Source organism: Silurus meridionalis, chromosome 4 (genome assembly GCF_014805685.1).
Source record: "Silurus meridionalis isolate SWU-2019-XX chromosome 4, ASM1480568v1, whole genome shotgun sequence".
NCBI lineage: Eukaryota > Metazoa > Chordata > Actinopteri > Siluriformes > Siluridae > Silurus > Silurus meridionalis.
This window is the reverse complement of record NC_060887.1, coordinates 13,980,090-13,994,736: the sequence shown is the minus strand read 5'-3', so window position 1 is coordinate 13,994,736 and position 14,647 is coordinate 13,980,090. Positions and strand designations below refer to the sequence as shown.

Genomic DNA, 14,647 nt, shown 5'->3' with positions numbered 1-14,647 from the left:
TCAACCTTAAAGTAAACAGCATGCTGCCTAGTATTGAAAAGAAGCCACATAGTGTACTGAAGATGCTGGAAAAACTAACAACAGAGTTGACACTGGAGACTCCTTCCATAAATGATGAGACGTCTCCTTACAAGAAACGTATAAATGCAGGATGCTGTGGTAACATTAGTCATGTCTTAAAAATGTCTCAAAGACAAATCCAAGAATTTGAACTCAAGAGGCAATAACAATCCAGAATTTGCATTTTATTTCATTGTTTAAAATGTATAATAACATAACAGGATTTGATAATAAATCCCATGGGCACAAAAATGTTCCACCGCAAGAGACTATTTACAGGAATGAAAATTAACATAGACACCTCTCCTGATCGAACGGGACGACGGCTACACCAACAGTGCTGCTCTGGAACCAGTGTTGAACTGTTTTCATTTATCTATTAGTTCATTAACTTTTTAATTTAAAGTCAAATTTGTCTAATTTATTGCTAAACCGATCATGGTTAGCGCTAAAAGAAACAGGAAAGAATGAACCTAGCATTAGAAATAGGCACTGTTAAACATTAACAGGTAATATCTAAAAGAAACGAAGGGGGGAAAAGCATACAGGGAACATAAGATTCGTATTTAAGACCATGCATACACAGCACATGGTTTAGTAAACAATATGTCTGATTGTTCGTTCATATTAGTATGTGTTCTATTAAAGGAGTGTTGTTTACGACTACTTCGTTTCCGGCCTTTGTCCTCTGTACATCCGCTGTACCTTATACAGTATGGCTACGATATTTAACAAGCTGGAGCTTCTCTATTCTACAGTGTTACAGGATTCATGAGTTTTGTCTAGAATAAAAAAACAAAACAAAAAAACAATTCGATTCGTTTCGGTGAATCGTTCCAGGACATAAACACGTTTCAAACTTTCCAACATTGCATCAGCTCGGAATAATGTTATCTTCTTTTTTTTTTTTTTTTTTGTTCGTCACAAAATACAAAGTACAAATGGAAGCTATATCGGTTATGCGTGCGATATCGAGTGAAGCCCCAAAAAAAAAAAAAAAAAAAAAAAGGGAAAGGTGACCAAAGGTTTGAATGTCAACACACATAAAAACGAATTGTATTTCTTTTTAAAAGTATTCAAGAAAGAAAGGAAGGAAGAAAGAAAGTGCTCTCGTCAGACGTGTAAAAAAATAATTTATACACCTCCTATGCAATCGGTCTGCCTAGACAGTCTGCATCGTTTCATTTTTTTTTTCTTTTTTTTTTTTTTAATGATGGCCTTTCTGTCCATCCTCAGGGATTTTTCTCCACACAATTATCTGTCATTTGTTAAATGGCAGGCAAGCTGGTAGTATGACAGTGGCACATGCTGGTCCAGCTAAAGGTTCTGCTACTTCGCCTTCTAATTCGGTCCATGTTCCCTTCTCCGGGCTGTAGCAGATGGTGGATGACTTGTAGGCTCCCTGAAATTTAAGCAAAAGTTTATCTAAAAGAACACAATATGTCACATCAGTTAACATTTACAGCATTAAAATTAAAAAATTAAAGCGTTTAGTGTTTTATTTCTTTCTTTATTTTATTTTATTTACACAGCGATTTAACAATTATGGTTTCATTATTAATTGTAGAACATGATGTATTTTTTTTTATTATTTTAATGTAAATAAAGTTACAGTAAAATTATCAATTACAATAGTCAGAATTTGAACTTGTGTTGTGTTGTGCGATGGCCACTAGAGGGCTCCATTGTCCCTCACGTTGTCTTCCATGTTCCTGACTTTTTTTAAAACATTACTGCCACCTGTGTCTCCTCTCTTGGATGTGTCTTTTCCTTAGTTTCCTCTCTTGGTTCTACTGATAAAACCTCATGTTTCTTTTGAACCTTTTGCTTATGTTTGCACATTGAAACGCACTAGTAGTAGAGCTGCTGTTCTTTTCATTTAATTGAAATAAATTTCTACAATCTCCTACAGTTACATGTACACTCCCGGTAACATTGTGCCAGATGTTAGAGGTAGTTACCATGCTCCAGCTGTAGCCTCCAACCAGGTAAATGCTGTCATCCAGCACGGCACAGCCGGGACCACTGCGGCCCTCCAGAATGGGCGTCTGTAAGATGTTCCACTGATCTCCTTTAGGGTCATAACATTCCACCAACATCACATCCAGATGAGAGAATCCTAAAAAAAAACCAAACAAAGCTTTTTACAAAACAGTTTACTTATATACTGTTGCATCATTTAAATTCACTAAATAAAAACATTTATTTTGTATTTAAGTTTTGTTTAAGCTAATAGGATGGCTGTTTATAATTGTAGATACTAAATCTTATAATGAGGACAGATAAACTAACCTCTGTTGTATATTCTGTAAGTGGAAAATCACTTTTTTCTTGGAACTTTGAACATTACCATAAATTTAAAAACATTTTTATGTGTGTGTCATTTCTTTAATGAATAAAATAAGTGTATGTGTTGGTACACTGATGTGTTATAAGGGGAATAAAACACAGGATTATTACAGATTATTTTCTTATAAGAGCACATCCTCAAGTGACTTTCTTCTTCTTTTTCTTCTTCTTCGTCTGTTCCCGTTAGGCGTCGCCACAGCGGATCATCCGTCTCCAACATCCTACAGTGACCTACTTTACGTAAAATTGTTTTGGGTGTTATTTGTAGTATGCTTCGTATGAATTATACCTTTTAAGTGATTTCCACCAATGGCGTAGAGGCGATCGTTCATGACTGCGAGTGCGTGTATAGCACGTTTAGTGTTCATGTCCTGTTTCCTGGCCCACACGTCCATCACCGGGTCATAGCAGTACAGCCAGGACACATACTCGCCATTATGGACTCCACCTGTATAAAATATGGCATACATATTCATTAAAACTGTACTCTAGCATCCAGTCATGCTTTTTGTTAAAGGTGAGCATGCTATATTAATTATTCCTATATTGACAATTTTATGAATGTTGATTATGTAAAAAAAAAAAAAAAAAAAAAATTTTATATTGCATTTGTTAATGGACATGGTACAGATGCGATTCATTCACAATTGTTACTGTCTTAAATGCACAAAGAGGTATTTTTAGGAATTATGAATGATCTCACCTGAGATATAGATTTTCCCGTTATGAACTGCACCGGCGTGTGCTGCGAGAGGTTGGGGAAGAGACGAAACGTAGTTCCATTCGTTAGTTTCCAGGTTATATGCCTCAACACTGGATAGGTAGCCTGTCTCGTTCCTTCCTCCAATGACGTAAAGGTGTTTTTCAAGAGAGCACGCAAAGAAACTTGCCCTCCTGAGAACAGATCATTTACATGTGTATGGTCATGATGAATAGTGGTCATGAAAAAAAAGAAACCGAACAGCTTCATTTTGTAAACCGTACCTCTCCTGCATTGGGGGCAGCTGGATCCAGCTGTTGAATCTTGGGTCATATCGACTTACGAAATTAGTGCTGTGTTTGCCTGCAGAGGAACCAGAATTCATTTACACACCCTGATTATTGTTCCAAAAATTGATTTCATTTAATTATATATTAAATATTTTACCATTGGGGTTCCACTGGTCCTCACCCCCTAGCAGCAGAAGAAAGTTCTCCACTTCTACTACACAATGGTGGGCACTGTTGTAAGGCATTACTGTAAAACAAACCCATACAAAGATTGGGTTAGAACTGTTGCATTCTTAGGTCTGATTAGTCAAATAACAATACTACAACATATTTATATTAATGTACTCTGTCTAGTATGTTATGATTTTATTAGTAATAAATATTAGAGCTACTATACTGTAACCAATAACAGGAACTAGCTTGTTTCATAAATGATTCACAACACTGAATGCAACTAGAAATGGATGAAAATAACTGTTATAGAAAACTTCGCTTTGGTCACAGTATCTCCACTTCTATTTGTTGATGATTGATTTACAATTTTACAATAAAACATCAAAAACAACAAACTGTGCTATGGGGGATTACATCCAACATGTCTGTATCAAAAAATTCAAAAATAGTAACATGCGGCAGCCAAAGCACAAATTTTATCAGCCTATTTAAAAGATAAAAACCATTCATCTGCAATAAAACGTAGATTTGTTGTTGTGCCTCCATCTAAACTGACCCCCCTGTTGGAAGACAGAGAAATGGTCTCGAGGTGGCAGTCATAATGAACACGATCATGTTCACTCAATAAATCTCTGGCCCGTGCCACTGCTGCGTAAATCAGTCGTACGTTAAGAGCCACCTGTCTGTCTCTATCATTCATCTCCACTGTCACCTCTTCGCTGCCTGATGGATCGCAGATGATGGCAAATTAGACAGCCTTGAATCGTACTGCTTCCATTGACCAATTCCACAAAGTTCTGCAAATGACAAGTCGGAGCTACTGCCTGCCAAGATAATACAACTTTATCTGACGGGGGTCAGCGAGGTGACTGCAGGAGCAGAGGATTATGCAGTTAATAAAAAGATCATCCAAGGAAACAGAAAGAAAAAATATAGAGGGTAAAACTATGAATAGTGTATATAAGAAAAAATGTACCATTCACAAACTAAGCCATCAACAAATTATTTTATTATATGGTTCTTTGAATAATGAATTTTGCAAAAACGCAAGCTAAGATCAATTACAATTCATTCTAATAAAATTGAAGACATCTATTTATTTATGTACAATTTTGTTGGTTGATTAATTATTTATTAGCTCATTTGTACAATTCCGCAGAAAAATTGTGTACCTTCAAAGTGACCTCATATCATATTCAAATACATCCTGACATACACTACATTCAAATACAGACAAAAGATTGAAAAATTGAAAATTTTCATTAAGTGATGTTACATTTCTTTTTGATTAAATCAGGTTCACTTTGGAATGTGCGCATATTACAGTATATGCATATAATAATACTTTATACTGTTATACATAGTCAAAATAAGAGTACAACTTGTTCATTGTTTTCTTTAAACACCTTTGACTGTATACGAAATGTCCACAAGTTATGTAGAACGGGATAAAAAAAAAAAAAGAAAAAAGGGAAATCTACGCTTCTGTTTGGTCAGTTGTGTTTTATGTTCAGTTTCCTGTCAGTTATATTACAGAAACAGCGTAACATCGCTTCAGTAGTTGTTTCGGCTTAAAACTGTTGCTTGTTAATGTAGAATGACTCATCATTAACACATGTTCTGAATAGCTGAGTTAATGGTCCTAGGGTTATTGCTCTATTATACCCCCTAGTGGAATAACAGTGACTTGCACTTTTCTTTTTTAATTATGGTCCACAAGGTAGTTTTAATTTATAACACAGATCATACATTTATTTCATGGGTCAGATTATGAGCTTTATCAGGCTGGTTCCAGTTGCCGGCAGTATATTTGTCTAGTAGGTAAAATGTGAACACCATCGCATATTCAGGTGAGCCCTGCTGGCAATGATGCTGGGGGTGTGGCTGAGTGTACATGGGGTAAAAACTGAAGGTGGAGTCGGTACTTCACTTGTTCTAAGTCAATTACTTATCTACTTCAGCTCTAATCTTGTCTAATGCACCTTTAAGACAAAAACTTCATTTATACATTGACACTATAATACATTCATAAACTGACTTTTTTGGTGACCTTCAAAGTTAATTTATTAGCCCCATCACATTCACCAATCATTGGCTAAGTGATTATTAAGTGTACCCTGAAAAAGAGCACTTGCTCAGCTCGTTCTGGGGTAGATAGCGAATTGAGTACACTAGATGGCACTCACTCATTTGTGTGCATGGAAGATAAGCCCCAGATGCCTTCATGCCTGTCACAAACAGCATCATAAAATAAAGTATGTGCCCTTTTCATAAAAACATCAAACCTAAAGCATGTGGAACACTTTTGGGTATTAGATCAATGCAAAACCAGGAGTAAACCTGTCTGTCGTATGTTATGTTTCTTTGTTTGGAATTATTGACTTGTAATAAAAAAAAATCTTACTATTTTAAATAGTATTTACTTCAAACTTCATCTTGTTTTTTTACAGAAACGTCACACATCATAATACAGTGGTGACAAGAAGAAATCAGAAAAGAAAAATAACCTCTACTCACTTTTCCATGTGTTTTTTTTACCCTACATTATGATTTAAAGGCAACTAGCTTGCTAACTATGGCTGTTTGGTTGCTTCACTTTCTTCACACGCTTTTAAGGCAGCAAGCTGACTAAAAATGAGTTTTGTGTTAGTCCTGTTTTAATAGCTTGATGATCTTCGTGTTTCTGTACTTGTCTTTGCAACTAGCTCACTAATATTATTTACGTTTGTGTAATCACATTCTGTGTGTGGCGGTAGCTAGCTGTGTAGCTAACAGTGATTGATATCTGGTTAATTTCTTCTTATACATTGTTTTTATTGTTTTTTTTGTTTTTATTTAGCTAGCTAATTTGCTAATCTAGGCTTTATGTACTATGTTCCAAAAGGTAAAAACTTTACAAATGGCTTTTTCATTTACTGTTTTTTTTTTTGTTTGTTTGTTTTCATTTTCTTTTGATGTTAATAAAACAAACAAAAAAGGCAACTTGTCAACTTGTTAATGAGAAACACAAAGTGTAAAACTCCTCAGTCCTGAAGATGTGGGAAAACTTACTGACTGCTAACTGACTGGAGAAACCTTTCATAAAAGTTATAGAAACTTTTTTTTAAACCACTTTCTGTGTTAATTCCTCTCTGTTAGTGCAAATGAACAAGCTGTTGCTAAAAAAAAATAACATATTAGACCGAGCTGCTGTTATAGAAAATAAATATATAAAGCACCTTCCAATCAATCGTGACATTTTTCTCAGTTTGCACACCACCACCATCATTATCCACACGTTCATGTGTTAAGGGTGGTTTTGCAATTTGGACATCCTGAACAGCCATGGGGCAAGCTCAATGAGAAAACAATGATCCTCTAACTGCTTGACCCTGTACAGTGTATATGTTATAGACGTATATCCAATTCCATATTGAATGTCTGCGCAACAATGGCAATAACTCTCACAGTTACAAAGCTGTTTTTAATGGGTACAGATAAACAGATGTGTATTTGTCAACAAAATGTCCCTTTTTTCATGTTTATCTGCCTTGAGGTGATAAATAGTACATTACACTAAATGGTAGCTATGTTAGAACTAAAATACTTAAGGCATGCTGTTACAGGAAAATAATTAATGACAGCTAAGTGGGGTTACTGTTATTACCATGAGGGTTATTTTCAAACCTCACATTCTGAAGTGTTTTATTCCTCTTAAATAACAAACAATCCATTTTGTGTAGTTCTTAATGAAAATCGTGTTGCTGTATTAATATTTAATGTCATTGATAATTAAAGTTCTGTCAAATACTAAATAGATTACAAGATTCTGCTTCTCACTGTTTAAAGTTCTTCATAATCTTGCTTCATCATATCTCTCTGACTTGCTTCATACTTACATCCCTAAGCGTACTCTCAGATCTTCTTCATCTGTATCCCTTTTATACCTTCTGTTCGTTCAGTCACTATGGGGTTTAAGGGCATTTAGCTGGGTTGCTCCTTATCTTTGGATTTCTCTACTACCATCTATATGAGAAAGTGACTGTCTGACCACTTTTAAATCATGCCTGAAAACTCATCTGTTCAGATTAGCCTTTTCTGATTCATTTTTACAGTTATACAGCTGTTGTTTGTCTTGTTTTTATGATTATCACTCAATTGTACTGTGTCCTTAAGTGTTTTGAAAGGCACCTAAAATGTATTATTATTATTATTATTATTATTATTAAGAAACACCAACAATTGTCTTGTTTTATTTGTTAAATGTTTATGCTTCTTATTTATTGGCACCCACCATACAAGGCACTACAAATGAGCTGAGTCTCTACTGTGAGTACTGTGGGTTAATTAATTAATTAATTAATTAATGTATCTATTTATTTATAATATTATCCATAGCAAAACTGAAAAAGAATGACTTCAAAATTTATAGAATTAAAGTATGCAACCTGTGTGTGTGTGTGTGTGTGTGTGTGTGTGTGTGTGTGTGTGTGTGTGTGTGTGTGTGTGTGTGATCCTCTGCTGATAAATCCTCACTAAATCTTCAAGTTAAAATTCACCTTGCTAACAGTCCTCTTCAACAGAGAATAACAAAAGAAGAAAAAGAAGAGAAAATAAGGAACGCCAGAGCTCCACAATGGTGTGAAGATGAGTCACGCTCTGATTAATAAGTTACATTAAAAGTAATAGTGATACATCATTACTTCAAGCGTCTAAGGAGTTTGAACTTCCTATTTTACCGTAGGACGAGTCTGGCAGTGAGACTTTGAGATCGTTCTGCAAAGAAAAAGTTTACAGGATGGAGATGAGGGCACTCACTTGTAAGGATCTTCCATGTCTTCTTTTCATCATCATAGTACTGCACTAGATTACTGGGGAGGCGGTCAGGTCCTGGAGGCAGACCTCCAACCAGGAGTAGCATCCTTTTGTTGGAACGGATTCTGGAATATCAGAACAAAGAACAGAGAAAACAATTCGAATTGAGCTTCTGCATGTGAATCAGTTCACTTGTTTTGTAAAACTATTCACAAAAATACCGTAACCACATATCTTACACACTACTTAGCTGTATAACTTATAAACACTTCAGTGTGTCATGTGAAATCCTCTAGTAAAATGTAATCCTACTGGAAATTTTAATTCCATATGTGTAATATAAAGTACTGATTTAAAATAATTAATCTACAGTATGTAGTAAAGTATGCACAATAAGATTCTTGCCATGCCTTTTTCTGTTTTCTGGATGACATAACATTTTTATTTTTTAACATTATAAAGCAGTTGAGCAACATTTAGTGTTTAGAAAGCTACTAGATTAATTGCATTGATAAAATTAAGAAAAATATTAATAAACAAATAAATATATTTACAGTAATGGCTGCTACTGGAACATAACTAGTGAGTAATGTCATACTCGTGAAACACAAAAGAGAGCAAAGCTATGGTTATTATATACCTTAAAAGTGGCCTTGTAGGTTAGAAAAAAGACATAACATACATAACATAACACAATTATCTGGTGAAAGTATAAAGAAGTAACACAGAAATGGGTGCAAAACACATACCCGGTGTTTAAGTGTTTCAATTCCTGTCAAATATTATTTCATGTCAACAAAACTGGCAATTACAATACTAAATATTTCACATGATCCCAAATACCATGTATGTAATAGGCGATGTGGCCTGAATGTAAAAAAGACAAGTATCCTCGGTTAATTTTGTGCCTGGTGAAGGTTAGGATTGAATGTTTCCTATCGTGTGGGCTGTTCAGTTACAGGGAATCACCTCGAGTCGAGGCCTGAGCTTGAAGTTCACATCCGAAACAGAGATCCAGAGCAGCATGCAGGCGGGGATGGAATGAAGAATGTTGGCATTCTGTGTTCCCCACAGACTGAATAAGTCAATAAGCCTTTTTCTCTTGAACATGAATTAACTATAGAGTGTACAGAGCTGGTGATGATCAACATTACTGCATTTATTACTGAGTTCTTATGTGTATTATTAGCTGACTTTAAAGGCTTAATTCAAACCGCAAGATCTCACAAAAGTTTGCTTGGACCTTGGAGTTCTGAGAGTTAAAAAGTCAGAAAAAAAGCACAAATGCTGATTCTGAACGATGAGCCTAATTTAGGTACAGAAAAATCAATCTGCACTGAGGACACTTGTGAAAGATAGCTAGTTAACCCCTCGTTCTGGGATTTTACTCATAATAAATACCTGTTCACTGTTTACAGCATGTGATGATGAGTGAATGTTGCTCCTCTTCTTAAATGCGAATTTTTTTGTTAACTTTTTTAGGGACGTCCTAAAAAATGATTATTACATCAAACTGAAAAAGGCAATTGCTACTCTCACCATCGCTGCACCAAAAATTGAATTTTCATTGCCAGTATGTTATGAGTAACATTTTTCGAGGAAGAATTTTAATTGGTAGTATGTTATGGGTCATATTTTTATACTAGTATGTTACTATGTACATCTTGATGTATATGACTGAAGCATACAGGTACCTGCTGGCTTGTGTCTGTCTGCAGTGCTGTCTGAAGGGCATCAGGTGGTAGTTCATGGCATCAAGCAGGAGCTTCTGGCACACGGGGTCGCTCCTCATGAAGTCAACAGACTGCACCCTCTCGACGAGCTCCGGGGCCGGGATGAGGGCGAAACGGAGGCGCTTCATCAGGTCGGGCGCATAGTGCATCCTGGTCTCACGGTCGTGCTCCAGCCACAGGACGGACATCTGAAACAGTGCTAGCTCAGACTCGACGGGCGGTGGCAGCGCATCCAGCATGGCGCACATCTCCTCGAAGTTAAGAAGCAGCACGTCCTCGACGAGGTACTTGTTGGCCAGCTTCTTGGTCTCATCCAGGCCGTGCAGGGCGGCGATCTTGCAGATCTGCTTGTAGTTCTGGACCGAGATCTGGTCATTGAGGAACTGCACGCTTAGCTTGGTGACCTGTGGGATGTTGAGGATCTTGCTGACCGAGAGCACCTCCTCCACAGTGTCCAGCGAGAGCGTCACGTTGGCCGTGTACAGGTATTCGAGGACCAGACGCAGTCCGATGGACGAGCAGCCCTGCAGCACCAGGTTGCTGATGGAGCGAGGGCTGGCCAGGAGCTTTTCATCCGGGGACGACGACGGAGTTCCGCCGCTGCTTTGGTCCTTCCCGGCGAGCGGCTCATTGTTGAGCGCGTGCGACGCCGAGAACAGGGACCGGAAGTACTGCGAGCAGGACGCGAGCACGGCTTTGTGGCAGTGGAACTGCTGTCCCTGAGCGGTGAGGGTCACGTCGCAGAAGAGCTGCTTCCTCCACAGCAGGTTGAGCCCGTGCAGCAGCGTGTCGCTGTGTGTCGGGTCAAACGTAGACGTCCGGTCGCCCGATCTGGACATGACTTGTGAGCCGCTCGCACCTCCTACAAGCAAACAATACCGGAGCCATTTATCTTCTTCTAAATCAAAGAGCAAAACCCTTGGACTCCCCCCCACACACACCACCACCACCACCACCACCACTTCTATATATGCCTGCTAAAGCCTATCTGGCCCGAACCTGATTACAAAAGCTGCGTGCTGGAGCGCAGAAACCAACTCGGTTCCCATAACGCAGGATGCAATGCAATGCAAAAAAGGCATGATCACTGTATAGACTCAGGGTTTGCTATCCGATCACGTTGCCTCACACACACTTTCCTCTCCTCTCTCTCTCTCTCTCTCTGACACACACACGCACACACACGCACACACACACCACGTAGCCTACACGGGCATTTACATTTCCAGCAGCTATGTGCGCATTCCGAAATCCGAGATACAAAAGCAATTAGACTCCGGCGACCACCATAAATCCGCTGCTGCGCCTTTTTTCCCCTCTGTTCCCCAACGGAAATAAACCCGAACCCCCCTCTAGTGAACTTAAACCTGAACCCGGGGTATTCGTCCACCTCTCTCTCTCTCTCTCTCTTTCTCTCTCCTTCTCGTACCTCCGCGCGTAAGGGTTTTAGTATCCGGTCTTCAGGAGACGAGCCGAGATGAGCCGAGATGAGACGAGCCAAACTTACCTTGAGTTCAAGCGGAGAAAAACAAAGTATCCCCAGATCCTTAAGATATGTGTATCCCCTCACAGCCAGCACTTTGTCTTTGTTCCTTTCTTCGTCCTTTCCCTATTTTTTTGTTCTTTCCTTTTCTTTTCTTCACCTTCTTAAAATCTGTGTATAAACCCGATGCGCGAGCCGTGTATTTATTTCTCTCTTTTTGTTCTCTCCCTTATTCTACGCGTGCGCCCGAATTAAAACTAAACTAAGAAGTGTGCTGAGTGCTGAGAGAGAGAGAGAAAGAGAGAGCCGTGCTTTCTGCAAGAGAAGAAGCAGAAGAAGAAGAAGAAGAAGAAATATACGTGTGACAAATTATGCTACCAAGAAACAACACATCATTATCCTTGGGCCTGGGGCTCAGTGAGTCGTAACGAGAGTAATAGGAAATCCACGGTTGGGGAGAGAAACGGTCGCGCATGGCCGGCGGAGAGAGACCATGCAGGGCTATGGATGCTAGAGAGACGGGCAAAATTATGGCTCAAGGCTATTGTAAAAACTGTCGAGCGTAAATGACTGCGATTTCAAACATCTATGGAGAGAGGGGAGGGAAAAAAAGAGGAGAAAAGACAAAAAAGAGTGAAATAGAAGAGAAGGAAAAAAGCGAGTCTTTTTTTTTTTTTTGTGCCTCGCCGTTATGGAGAGAACCGTCAAGTTTTAGTGCGCATTGCTAATTAGTCAATTTCTCTGTGCCTTCACAGCCCGACGGCTTTGCTGCTGAGCTGAAACTGCTAATTTCTGGGAGCAGCCTTTTTTTTTGTTGGCTGAGAACGGGATGGATGAATGGCTTGTCTCGCACAAATGACAAAAAGCCCTTGCCTTAATCTCCATCGCCAAAATACCCCCCACACACACACACCCCACCACCTCATCCCTGTCTTCCTCTTCTTCTTCTTCTTCCTCCTCTTCTTCTTCTTCATGCTAGTCCTTCAAAAGCTGATACCAGAAGTCCTGCAAACTTTGATTTTCAAGCATCCAAAAAACACAAAATACAGTTATAAAATATAATCCCACCAAATATTCATAATGGCTTTGAAATCAGACCTGGTTATCAAATTTAAATGTAATGTCATAAATTAGGGGTATTGCTGTATGTGTTGGGCGTCCAGAAGTGTTTTATTCCTCTTATACTACAATTATTTGTCAACAGTACTACAGTAATTTATACTCTCTCTCTCTCTCTCTCTCTCTCTCTCTCTCTCTCTCTCTATATATATATATATATATATATATATATATATATATATATATATATATATATATATATATATATACACACACACACACAAACCTGAAACTAGCCTGAACATCAGCAAAACTCCTGCCCCACATCCACACCCCACAGCTCAATCTGCTATGCTATACTTATACTAATGCTTATAATATAATCCCAAATATTCATAATGAGTTTGGGAGCAGACTGACTATCCTGACTAATTAAATCTCTGCACTAATTTAATGCCTTGGAGAAAATTGTGGGTTTATTTTTTTTTGGTTTTGTCATGAATTGTTACATCATTAGTAATTAGCATTTTACCACACACACACACACACACACTAATATATATATTAGTATATACTGTAGTATAAGTGGAATAAAACACTTCTGGACAACCACTGGATTTTTTTTAAGCTATTAACTTTCATAGTCATTTTTGCTTTCAGTGTCATTATGGATATTTGGGATTATATCTCTAACTGTAGTTTGTGCATATATACAATCTATACCTTTCATAGGCAAAATACTCCCACCACCTTACCCATAGATGCTTTTTCTGCTAGTTATTCCAAACTGCAATGTAAATACTTACAGTAGATCATTAGTCTGAAGTGAATTTTTCCTCTTATACCATAGTTATTTATCAACTTTTGTTGCTATTAAACAATAAAAAAAAAACAGCAAATTACCCCACATTCTTTTTCAGTAGATACTTAAAGTCCTGCACACTTAATTGTCATAAACAAAAGCACACTTCAGTGACTTTTTCCATATAACATATGAATTGTGCTGATTTACATTTAAAATTACAACAAAAACAGTCCCCACATGAACACTAAAAGCTCCTGCATTTTTATTTGTTTGTTTAAAAAATGTTAAGTGGCTGGTCAAAGAACGAGTGTTTGCAGCTGCTAAGTGACACCAGGAACCTGCTTCCTGGACCTTCCACAACAGTGAACTCTGAACAAATAAAAAGTCTCGTTCTGTAATCAATACAAAAGTGTAACATGATATGAACTATGGTGATATAAGAGGGAAAAAAACATGCTGTTTTTGTAAAATAATCTGCATTTTTATTTTCATGCAGTATTTCTGCATGTCGTTGATTATTTTCATAAAGTGTCTCATCAAAAGAATAAAACGCAAATATAAAAGTTAATGTTAAAAACAACAACGTCAAAACAAAAAGTAAGTAAATAAATAGATTAGGATTCCCAGTCATTTTCTAAACACCTATTATAAAACTTTTTAAAATTTTTTATAAATCCGTACTCTCGTCATAGTGTCATAGTTCATAACCAGTGGGAATCAGTGGGCATAAATTGATATGCTATCAGCCAATTCTCCGTTGACTTGTTAGACCATCTGAGATGGCCGTCTCTCCGAGCGTTTAAGCTCCGTCTAGCGTCTCGGTTCTCCAGAGGCCCATGGACTTGAGATGGCGGGGCATTCCGGGTGTGTGCCGTGTTACGGCGGGGCGTCGAGTGAGTCTCATCATGTTAAAGCGGAGACTGTGGGCTTAATTAAACCCTTAGAGACTGCAAATCACTGAGAACATTTACAACTCTCTCTTCCCCTCAGTTAAAAACCCAACTCTTATTTATGGCTGGCGTTACACATGTAATCCTCATGAGTGGAGGATTTGGAGTTGAGTACTGGCACTCCAGCCCGAGCGAGCGGTGTGATCATCATCAATAAACATGTACACCTGCGTGCACAATACATGTCCACACAACAATTCCTAATCAAAAGCGTTGTATCGGCTAATTTGCATCAGATATGTGAGGAATT

The 14,647-nt window shown here is 37.9% G+C and overlaps 1 protein-coding gene across 3 annotated transcripts; it reads right to left on the bottom strand.

The window, feature by feature from the left end:
• Window positions 1-229: 229 nt before the first annotated feature.
• On the bottom strand, window positions 230-12,826 carry klhl14 (kelch-like family member 14). Of its 3 annotated transcripts, none has more exons than XM_046846207.1 (9): window positions 11,608-12,826; window positions 10,062-10,962; window positions 8,371-8,492; window positions 3,557-3,646; window positions 3,394-3,472; window positions 3,113-3,303; window positions 2,699-2,857; window positions 2,022-2,179; window positions 230-1,462 (listed from the first exon to the last, which is right to left on the bottom strand). In XM_046846207.1, the coding sequence occupies exons 2-9, from the start codon at window positions 10,937-10,939 to the stop codon at window positions 1,322-1,324; spliced, it is 1,818 nt and encodes a 605-aa protein (XP_046702163.1). In that variant the 5' UTR covers window positions 10,940-10,962; window positions 11,608-12,826; the 3' UTR covers window positions 230-1,321. The 3 variants fall into 3 exon arrangements, with proteins under 3 accessions (XP_046702163.1, XP_046702164.1, XP_046702162.1); XM_046846208.1 differs by lacking the exon at window positions 11,608-12,826 and adding an exon at window positions 11,322-11,582; XM_046846206.1 differs by lacking the exon at window positions 11,608-12,826 and having other exon boundaries at window positions 10,062-11,261.
• Between the last annotated feature and the right edge of the window lie 1,821 nt (window positions 12,827-14,647).

Excerpts from the sequence above, each read along its gene's own strand:
- klhl14 (XM_046846207.1), bottom strand. The coding sequence starts at position 10,939 with ATGTCCAGATCGGGCGACCGGACGTCTACGTTTGACCCGACACACAGC. Across the intron at positions 3,473-3,556 it reads GGACCAGTGGAACCCCAATG|GCAAACACAGCACTAATTTC; the intron begins GTAAAATATTTA and ends GTTCCTCTGCAG. Across the intron at positions 1,463-2,021 it reads GAGGCTACAGCTGGAGCATG|GGAGCCTACAAGTCATCCAC; the intron begins GTAACTACCTCT and ends CTTAAATTTCAG.